The sequence below is a fragment of the Mus caroli genome, chromosome 17 (assembly GCF_900094665.2).
Source record: "Mus caroli chromosome 17, CAROLI_EIJ_v1.1, whole genome shotgun sequence".
NCBI classification, from domain to species: Eukaryota; Metazoa; Chordata; class Mammalia; order Rodentia; family Muridae; genus Mus; species Mus caroli.
The window spans coordinates 27,483,689-27,494,621 of NC_034586.1; the positions used below are offsets into that span (position 1 = coordinate 27,483,689).

At 50.5% G+C, this 10,933-nt stretch overlaps 1 protein-coding gene across 5 annotated transcripts in view; it reads right to left on the reverse strand.

The window, feature by feature from the left end:
* Positions 1–3,491: 3,491 nt before the first annotated feature.
* The window catches only part of Cbs (cystathionine-beta-synthase), a 25,285-nt gene continuing 17,843 nt past the window's right edge, over positions 3,492–10,933 (reverse strand). For 2 of the 5 annotated variants that reach the window (XM_021185842.1, XM_021185843.2), the window contains exons 11-17: positions 9,965–10,070; positions 8,213–8,287; positions 7,937–8,071; positions 6,867–6,975; positions 6,289–6,373; positions 5,346–5,387; positions 3,492–4,152 (exon numbers count right to left, since the gene is read on the reverse strand). In XM_021185842.1, coding sequence (XP_021041501.1) covers positions 4,049–4,152; positions 5,346–5,387; positions 6,289–6,373; positions 6,867–6,975; positions 7,937–8,071; positions 8,213–8,287; positions 9,965–10,070 — 656 coding nt within the window. In that variant the 3' untranslated portion in view covers positions 3,492–4,048. The remainder of the gene's footprint in view (positions 4,153–5,345; positions 5,388–6,288; positions 6,374–6,866; positions 6,976–7,936; positions 8,072–8,212; positions 8,288–9,964; positions 10,071–10,933) is intronic. The other 3 variants (XM_021185845.2, XM_021185844.2, XM_021185840.2) reach the window with 2 other exon arrangements.

Sequence of the window (10,933 nt, forward strand, 5' to 3'; positions counted from 1 at the left end):
AAAAAAAAAAAACCCAACAAACAAAAAAACCCAAATACCAACAAAAATTATTTGGCACAGTAAAGCACAAAAATCATTCAAGCATTACAACTCTGAAACTATGTATTCAGTGAATCACAAACAGAACAGGTAACATCATTATAAATCATCAAAATATAACAATTCTAAAAGGATGTATTCAGTGGGGGCTGTTGTTCAAGGCTAGTGGCATATTTCCAAAAGCAGGTTAATAAATCTTTAACGGTCAGTGCTCTTAACCGTTGAACTAACTCTCCAGCCCCGGGTCAGTTATTATTTAACATCTAGTGCCTGATTTTTTTTTTTAATAAATCTTCAATGTATAAATTTAAACTATTTTAAGTCTTTTTTGTTGTTTTTGTTTTTCGAGACAGGGTTTCTCTGTGTAGCCCTGGCTGTCCTGGAACTCACTTTGTAAGAACCAAGCTGGCCTTGAACTCAGGAATCTGCCTGCCTCTGCCTCCCGAGTGCTGGGATTAGAGGTGTGCGCCACCACACCTGGCTAATTCTTTCTAATTAAGGCTTTCTTTACTATATACCAAAATCTACCTCCAATGACACACATGTAGCCATATGAAATTTTATTGTTGGGAAAGTTTTTATCATAATAGTTTTGTAAATGATTTAGAAAGTAAAGCGTTGTTTTCCCTGGGGATAAGGTCATGTTAGTGGCCCCATCTCTAGGGAGGGTTTCTTACCCATTATTCTCGCTTAAAATCTTGGCCTAGGCTACCAGGAACATGTAAATAAGAAAAGGAATAAGAGAAAACAAAACAGATAGATTGCCATGAGAACTACGGCTCAATATTATTTTTCTAGCGAAGAGTTCCACAACCGGTTCCAGGAGGCCTCCCCCTTTTGCAATCAATCGCCTCAGTCTGTGGAGCTTGTCACACAGATCCTCCTGGAGGTGGTGTGGCAAGGTTAGTACATTTGGAGACTTTCCCGGGACTTTAATGGATTAGAACTCGGTTTTCATTTTGGCCCTGTCTACATGCTGGCTTTTATGTATGGCCTGAGTGCTACTTCCATCATGGAGTCAGTCGTGCTAAGGTCTGGGACTCGGTTATACTCTTCCCTCCCTGTCTTCTCCTGTCTGGCCTCCTGATGTTCTGGAGGTCTGGCTTGACCTGAGCTCAAGGAATCATCTGGTAAGTACTTGATAGGCTGTTTGATAGGCAAGCAGCGGTTTGTGGCATTATCTATATCAGGGTTGCCATTCTGTGTTCCCTTTTCTAAGCCACACTTGGCCATGTAAAAAACAGCAATGGCGACAGTGAATCCTTTCATCCCTTCATACTTGGGCAGGTTTTAATTTTTTTAAATATTTATTTATTTATTTTATGTATATGAGTACACTGTAGCTGTACAGATGGTTGTGTATTTATCTAAATACATGGTAGTTGTCTTCAGACACACCAGAAGAGGGCATCAGATCCTATTACAAATGGTTGTGAGCCATCATGTGGTTGCTAGGATTTGAACTCAGGACCTTTAGAAGAAGTCAGTACACTTAACTGCTGAACCATCTCTCCAGCCCCCTTAATCGGTTTTTAAAGATGTATTTGCTTATGTTTTACGTATCTGAGTGCTCTATTTGCATGTTTGCCTGCATGACAGAAAAGGATATCAGACAGAAGAGGGCATCAATCCCATTATAAATGGTTGTGAGCCACCATTGTGAGAGTTGGGAATTGAACTCAGGTCCTCTGGAAGAGCAGCTAGTACTCTTAACTGCTAAGCCATCTCTCCAGCCCCAGTTTTTTGTTTTGTTTCTTTTGTTTTTTCGAGACAGGGTTTCTCTGTGTAGCCCTGGTTGTCCTGGAACTCACTCTGTAGACCAGGCTGGCCTCGAACTCAGAAATCCACCTGCCTCTGCCTCCTGAGTGCTGGGATTAAAGGTGTGCACTACTACAACCGGCCCCAGTTTTTAATAACTTTATGTATATGGGTATCTTGCCTGCCTTTATGGTCTGATGCCCACGAAAGCCTCATATCCCCTGGAACTGGTGTTACAGATGGTTGTGAGCCATCACGTGGCTGCTGGCAGTGGCCCTCTGGAAGAACGCCGTTCGCTATCCTGTTTCCCCATCCCCTTAAAAGACAGCTCTGGTGACAGCAATGGCTTTTAGTTATTTCCTTGCCTTTGGTAGAACTGGAATAGGTACATGTGAAATGGAGCTGGCCACCTCGGTCCTGAGGCCCAGCTCACCCCTTTAAGCCATTAGACCTAGTCACATATGGCTGGGGCCTGCATGGAGCCTGGGACTGGTTGGATACAGCAGCTCACTGCCTAAGTCTGGTGGTGGCAGGTCCTCTGCTTCTGTGGCACATCCTTCTAATCTCCGACTGGCGTCAACAATATGGGCTTGGAGCCTGCGTGTGTCTCTTGCATATGGAAATACCTGTTTTCCAGCTTACCGTTCCATACTCCATCTTTCCTGTTCCCGTCTGCTGCGTGCTCCCTGCCAACTCTCAACTAACACTGCTTATCTTCCTCGGAGCATGGGCTTTCATCCCCCACCCACTAATGTGGCAGTCAGGAAGACTTTGGGAGTCCGTTCTCTTCTACCATTTGGGTCCCAGGAATGAAACTCAGTTCATCAGGCTTAGCAGCAAGTCTTTACCTGCTCAGCCATATCACTGGCCCCAAGTACTTTAAAAAAAAAAGTTTATTTGAAACAAGTCTTGGCGTATAGCTCTAGTTAGATTCAAGACTTGTGGCAGCGCTGCCTCAGCCTCCTGAATCCTGGGATCATAAGGTGTGTGTCACTGTGCATAGCCTCTCTCTCCTCTTAAATGCAGCAATGGGTACCACTCCTAGCAAAGATGGGTGTCCATGCCTTAGATGTGGTGATGGAGATGACACCAGAAGAGGAGAAATAGACAGGTTTGACCTCAGCAAAACTAAGTGAGAATAAGCTTGGCAGAGGTGGCCACAGGGAGGTTGAACCTATCCCGGGCTACATAGCAAGACCCTGAACCTGCGCACCAAAGCCAAGTCCCTCCTCTAAGTAGAGAAACAAAGACAACCCAACTCGGACACAGGTGGAACACATGGGAGATATTGTATAGTTGCTGGGCAACAAACCCAAACCACAGGGCAGGGCAGGACCACAGAAAGAGGAATAACCAAGGCTGGGGAAGACTGAGAATGGTGCCCAGAGGCACACAGGCAAGCATGTGAAACTGCAGCCCAGTGCGGCAAATGAACACAGGATTGCAGAGAACCCAACCTGGGCTACACCCGGGGGGGGGGGGGGGGGGTATGGGGGACTTTTGGGATAGCATGGGGGGGGGGGGGGGGGGGGGGGGGGGGGGGGGGGTGGATGTGTTCAGGCATACATATACACAGAGAATAAGGACCATGCACACAATGGGACGCCCTCAGCCATGGAAAGGAACGAAACTGATACAGGCTGTAACAGGCAAACATGAGACACTCACACCAAGGGAAATAAGGTAGACACGACCACAGGTATGTGATTCCATTTATAGGAAGAGTCCAGAACAGGGAGATCCATTGAGACAGAAAGTGGGTTCTTGTCAGGGAAGGAGCGGGACATGAGGAAGAACTGCTAAGCAGGGTCATGACCCAGGTGGTGACACTTTGTGCAGGCACTTCACAGCTGTGGGTCTCAGGTCACAGAAGCCCACCTTCATTTAAAACCCACACACTCCCATGCTGGGGCCAACCAGGTCCCTGAGGATGCCCACACAGTCAGTCCAAGGTTTGCCCTTTCCCACACTCGAGCCCTCTGTGGGGAGGACACTTTTTTGGGCACCCTGAGTCTTGTCACTATTGTAGTCTGTGTCCATCTTTCCTGGCTAACATTCCTCAGTTCTGTGACATCAGAGGAAAGCCCCTGTAAGCTACTCGGGCATAGAGGATTCATTTAGGAAGCTGGGTGTTAGGAGGGGGGGGGGGTGCTGGCCTCAGCAGCCACCTGCTGGACTTGGGTGAGGAAACTGGTGGGTGTCTCTGAAAGCCAAGAAGCCCCAGCAGGGAGGATGAAAGCCAGTCCTGGCTCTATTTCTGGGTCTGCTCACGGGCTGCCACGAAGTTTAGCAGGTCAATGGCAGTGACAACCCCAAACACCATCTGCTGCTTGCTGGACATGCCATTGCTGCAGTCTAGGGAAAAGAAACAGCTGCTGGATTAAAGAGGACAAGGCAGGGACACAGAGCTGTTGACACCAAGAGACTCTTTCCCCAAACTCCAAACAAGAGCAAAATATCAGCTGAGCCATGTGAGTGGAGTCAGAGAGCACCTCCTCTCACCAGCCCTGCAGTAGAATGCTGGGTGCTGTCTGGGACAGGGAACTGGAAACCAACCCTGGCTCTCCAGAACTGACAGCCTGGCAGTTGCCTCCTCTCAGCCCATGTCCACAGGCCATGTGCAGTGTCACAATGCCAGGACAAGCCCCAGGCTTCTCTTTCTGGCCCAGAATCCTGCCTGGCAGCCAGGGCCACCTGAGACTGGAGCTTCATATCATCTTGGGCTGGGCCCTACACCTCACGGCCTACAGATGCAGAGAGCCAGGCTAACAGTTTTGTATCAATTCGGGAGGATGCAGGGAGGCCAGGCTTCTGTCCACGCACTCATTTAAGTGTGGGTGGGTCTTGCCCACTCATGAGAGGGACATAGGGGCTTCTCATGATTAGGGGTGCCTCTGGCCTAGGACTTGGCCTGGTTCACCAGTTCTAGGGGTTCTAGGCTGCCAACTCAGCCTGCAGTCCTTGGCATGAATCCACCTCCATAATGGTGGGCTGGGCCCTTCATGCCAGATCCCTCCCTCTCTCTGCAGATACATGCCCTGTCTGTCTGGCCTGTCCTCAGGAGAGCCCCTACTGGCATGACTCCTTGGGAGGCTCAGAAGGCCGCACAACTGAATTCAGACAGAGGCCCCCTTGGAGGAGGTCCATCAGGGACAGGCATATCACTGGCCTACCTGGAACCCCAGCAAAGGACAGAGAAACTCAGAAGAAATCAGCTGTGGCATTTCAGAAACACTTAAGGGACCATTTGTCTAGCCCTGGGACCCCCATGGAGCAAGCGACAGTGGGCTCCAGTTAGGCTGACTAGTTCCCCACACAGGGTGAGGGAGGGGATAGTTTAGGTTTCCAGCTGCCCCTAAAGCTAGAATTCAGTTTTGTTGTTGCTGCTGTTGTTTTGTTTTGTTTGAAATGTTCAAAAATTAGGAGTCTCCCCACCTCCCTTTACCCAACTTTAGAGGTCCAGGTCCTTAGATGCCCTTGAAAGGCTGTGATTCTGACCATGAGACCCATTTTCTAGGGACTGGGATGGGTGGGCGAGTTGTACATACCTGTGGGCCCCCCCACCACTCCTGACCAGGCCTGGTCTCGTGCTGTAGAGCCAAGGACGGGAGAGGGGTTAGACAGGGGGCCACCCCCACATGCAGGCCAGCCTTAGGGCCAGGTATAAGGCCCTCCCAGTTCTTATGGATGGAAGAATGAAAGTCAGTGCCCCTCACCCCACAGGGACCTAAGAGTGCCGTCCCCGCCTACAGATGTTGACACTGGGAAGGGGCTGAGAACAAGAAGGACAGACTGACTGTTCCATATGTACAGCCTGTGGCTCACAAGCTGTCCTTTTTTTTTTTCTTAAGATTTATTTATTATTATATCTAAGTATACTGTAGCTGTCTTCAGACGCCCCAGAAAAGGGTGTCAGTTCTCATTACAAGATGGTTGTGAGCCACCAAGTGGTTGCTGGGATTTGAACTCAGGACCTTCAGAAGAGCAGTCAGTGCTCTTAACTGCTGAGTCATCTCTCCAGCCCCCAAGCGGTCCTTTTAACAGACACCCAGAGCTTCCCTTCAGAGTTCCCCTGGAGTCCATCAGAATCAATCAGTATCTCCTAGTGATGTCAGCAAGGGCCAAGAATTTCAGCTGTCCCCGGTTCCTGTAAGACTGGCCCCTCAGCATCCTTAAGACTGCTGTCTTAGCCTGTGGGCCTAGGACCATTCTGTTCTATCTAAGCAAGTGGCATGAGGGTTCATTGGAGCAGGAGGTGTCCTTTGGGCACATGACTAGACTTACAGGCAAACCAGGACTCAGGATGTCAGATGCTATGATAGGAAGATGAGGACCACGGACTCCCCATTACCCTCTTAGGGAGCATGCCTGCCTACTGCACATAGCAGGCATGTGTACCACGAGAACCTGGGCCAGGCACGGCCAGTAACCAGGGCTTGACATCCTTACCCCCAACAAGAACCCAGCACCAAAAGTGGGGGCACCACTCACATTGGATCTGCTCGTGGACCACCAGGGCGAAGTGGTCCATCTCCAGGATGTGAGAGAGCATGCCCAGTGTGTCAGTCAGATGGATCTGTAAGAGAATCTGTGTTTGTGCTGGCCCAAGGACAGGCCCTCAGAACTCTCAACCCCCATAAACTTAAAACCAAGACAGCACAACACTCGCCATAGCTGCTCAGGTAAATTTCAAGTTGACAAAAGGCCACTAATGCCCAGAGCCTTAGCATGTCTGTGTTGTGGCAACCTGTCTGAATACTGGCTTGAGATTTGACTCCAACCCCATGGCTTTTGGTTGGAGGCCAAACTAGTGAACAGAGCAGTGGTTGTGGGGGTCTATAAAAGAGAGATGGACCAGGGGGGCCTAGAGCTTTTACTGGTCTGCACCCAAGATCTATGTGACAGTGGTGACAACCTTCAGCTGAACAGACCTCGAACACCATGAGCAAGCTGTATAGTTACCCAGGGTAGTGTGGGTCAAGGACTCACTACTGGCACAGGACACACTACCCCCTGCCTTTAGGCCCAACTTCCTCTCACATGCCTACTACCCCTCTGGAAAATCATACCGGTTTGAACTGCTTGTAGAGGACTTTGCAAACTTCGTCTGATGGCCGCACCTTTCCAGCCAGCAGGGATGACAGCATGTTCCCGAGGGTCACCATCCCTAGGATGGCCCTGAGGAGAACACAGAATTTAGGGGGAAGAAGAATCAAGGGTGAGAGAGGGATCTCCAGCCAATGTGGAGTTCCTCTTAAGAACCTGAACCAGGAGCTGGAGAAATGGCTCACTGACCAAGAGCATCTGCTGCTCTTACAGAGAGAGGACCTGGGTTCAGTTCCTGGCACCCACATAGCAGTTCACAAGCATCTCTAACTGCCACCATCACGAAGTGTACAGATGGTACACACAGACACACACACTCACTCACTCTTAGAGGGGCCAAGCCTCCCACCTGGCCCTGTTGCTAGGAAACCTCATCAGGCTCCTGGATCCAGAACTTTGCTCAGGCCCTATGCTTGGGTTATGTGCTTCTCTGCACTGGATGGCAAACATCTCTGGACTTTCCAGCTCCCAAATAATGACACAGATTTATTATTTATAAAAGCTTGGGCACTACAGGGAGTGTATACACACACACACACACACACACACCACACATGCAGTACACTTGTACACATAAAAATATAACCGGGGGAGGTAGAACAGAAGATCCCCACAGAGAGACAAATAAGCTTAAAAGTCCTGTGATGCTGACATCCACACAGGGGTCCAGGGTGAGCAGCCACCAGACTTTTGAGGATGCTGGTCAGCCAGGCCTCCTTACCATGCATTCTCTGGTTGCCACCCACAGGGTGCCTGTCCCCTTCTCCCTAGGGCAGTCTGTGGGCCTGCACAGTGCCAATGAACTAGGGTGAAGGACAGAAACACTGAGACCTGAAGAGTTACTATGGCCCCATGTCAGCTGCTCAGGGACAAGGTGGTCAGCAGGCTGTCCGTGGATCTGGACAGTGCATACAAACTGACCACACTCAGCTGCTTATCCATGTTAGTGACATGGACACTGGGGCCTGGGGAACGTGACCTAGGATCCTAAAAGTCAGAGCCCTGGAGTGCAGTGAGGGAGGGAGAGACTGACCCAGACTCGTTGACCACAGGTGCCTGATCAAAACCCTTCTCCCGGAGGATGGCGATGGTGTCCTCACAGGTGACGGTGGGCAACACGGTCAGCGGGGCCGACAGGCTCAGCTCTTGAACACGCAGATGCCACCACCTGAAGGAGGGTACGGAACAGAGCAGAAAAAGGCCATGTGGAGCAGGCCATTAGGCCGGGAAAGAACCACCATGCTGGGAAACCCAAAGGCCACCTTTCCTGCTCGCCCAGGGATGAGACAGAGGCGGGCAGCATCCTTACCAGGGCCTCTTCACTGAGAGCTCCTCTTTCATGAAACCCTTCTGCAGCATCCATTTGTCACTCAGGAACTTGGACCTGCAGGGTCAGTGTGTCACTGAGGCCGCTGTGCCCAGTGGGAGGCACATACATGGTCAGGGATGCGGTTTGGGGGGCCTTGCACTTGTCTTGGGTCTTACTGTTTCCACATAGGATGAAAGGATGCCAGAGTTCCAGGGAGGCAGAGAACTCGGGGTTACTGGGCATCTGGGTCGGAGGAACCAAGGAGGTTGCTTTTAGAAGCCTCTGTGATCAGAACCTCTCTTGCAGGTTCCCGGGCAGGCTCCTCCTTGCACCCCCAAGTCTGCCTCAACAGAGAGAACCTTTCCCATTCTGACCAAAGGCTGCTGAGCAGGCTACAGAGCTGTTAGGGTCTGTTCTGAGGAGGCATGCTGAGGAGCAGGAGCACGGAAGAGAGGTGGCCACTACTCCAGTATACACTCATGCATTCTCATATAAAATGCTCAAGAGCTTTGAGCCCCTAGAACCACACACGCCAGAACCATGCACACGGACACACAACAGGCCCACCATCTGTTGGAGAGACAGATGGCGTCTGGTAAGTTTGTCACCCTACCTGCAAGCCAGCAGGATGCCCATGCCTGGTCCTGCCAGACTGTGAAGCTCTACACAGACATTACTCTATGTCGCTCACAGGCTGTGGATAAAGCCCAAGGTGAGGAAGATGTGGGTTACCCATCTCTATCACTCCCGCTGCCTGGGAAGCCCTGCTGCAGAGTAGCTCCCCCTAGCTCAGCCAGGAATCCAGGCAGCTGACAGGACTTCAAACCTGCTGGTCCTAGGTGGCCAGGCAGCGAGCTGGGACTGTCCTGTGAGTGCTGAGATCTATCAGTACCAACAAGGCTTCCCAGGCTACTCACTGAGTGATCACATCACAGCAAGTCCTATGAGAACCCAGCAAGGGGACATTCACCCTCCCAGGTCCAGTCTAGGACAGCCGATGAAGCGGCAAAGCTGGTGGACAGGACTGTCCCATAAAAACATCAGTACATGGGCTAGAGAGATGGCTCAGCAGTTAAGAGCACTGACTGCTCTTCCAGAGGTCCTGAGTTCAATTCCCAGCAACCACATGGGGGCTCACAACCATCTGTAATGGGATCTGATACCCTCTTCTGGTGTGTCTGTAAACATCTACAGTGTGCTTACATATAATAAGAAATAAGATTTAAAAAAAAAATCACTGGGCAGTGGTGGCACACGCCTTTAATCCCAGCACTTGAGAAGCAGAGGCAGGCAGATTTCTGAGTTTGAGACCAGCCAGCCTGGTCTATAGAGTGAGTTCCAGGGCAGCCAGGGCTACACAGAGAAACCCTGTCTCAAAAAAACAAAACAAAATAGAACAAACAAACAAAAAAATATCAGTACAGCTTGGCCCATGGTGCCCAGAGACCCCCAAGGGTTAATGAAGCCAAACCAAAGAAAACAGGACAGAAGGGGTACGTACGTACGGGGCACAGTTGTCCACTTAAGCTGTCGCCACAAACACACATAGACTTTTACACACATGCACACGCTCACACGGGCTCAGGATGGAGCCATGCCAAGTGAACACCAGCTTGGCTCAGAAGTCATGAGGGATCCTGGGACAAGCAGGCTTCTGAGGCCCAGCTGCTGGCCATGCTTTCCCATCATCCCACTGACAACACTTAGGTGACAGCAGCCGGGAGGGTGATGAGGACCAGGGACATGCCTTACATGTAGTTCCGCACAGAGTCAGGCAGGATGACCACACAGCGCTGCCCTTCCTGCAGCTCCTGGGCAGCCTTCACAGCCACAGCCATGGCGCTGCCAGAGCTTCCACCTGTGGAGAAGACTGTCAGACTTGCCCACGTGTGTGCACACGCATCCATATATAAGCGTGTGTGTGTGTGTGTGTGTGTAGTGCACACACATCTATGCCAATACTCTAGAAAGATCCATGAGAGATACATTCGTCAGGCATGTAGATGAATACCCAGCCCTGTGCATCTCACACATGCCCATACATGCTCTGGGAGGATCTGTAGGAATCTCTGGCCAAAGACTGGGTCTGAAAGGAAGCCATCACTCTGGATCATCTTCCTCCTCATAAGCGATGAGGCTTGCTGCTTTTATCTCATAATTAAACTCTCAGTGAGGAATTGGGGAGACCCTGGGGCAAATGAGCCTTCATGTTCAGCCAGAACGGGCTAATGGCAGGGTCCTCCAAGCAAAGAGCCAACCAAGGACACGTGTCTCGCTGACTACCTAAAACCATCACGCAAAGCCAATACGTGACATTAGGTACCATCATAAAAAGAGCCCCAGGTTCACTGTGACACTGACCATATAGAGCCCTAGACCTGAGGACCTCCAGAGAGAGAGCCAAAGCCACTATTGCTGCCTCTCCAGTTGGGGCTCATCGGGGTTTAGCCTAAGAGGGTGCAAGGCAGCCTGGTGTCTCTCTTGTCTCACGACCATGGCCCAGCTGACTACTCATCTCTCAAGGACCAGGGGTGCACCACTTCCACAGAGGGCTCAAGTACCCCGAGTCACCTCCTAGTAGTCATGCTCCAAGTTATTTTCTTTTTCTTTTTTTCTTTTTTTTTTTTCTTTTGGTTTTTCAAGACAGGGTTTCTCTGTATAGCCCTGGCTGTCCTGGAACTCACTTTGTAGACCAGGCTGGCCTTGAACTCAGAAATCCAC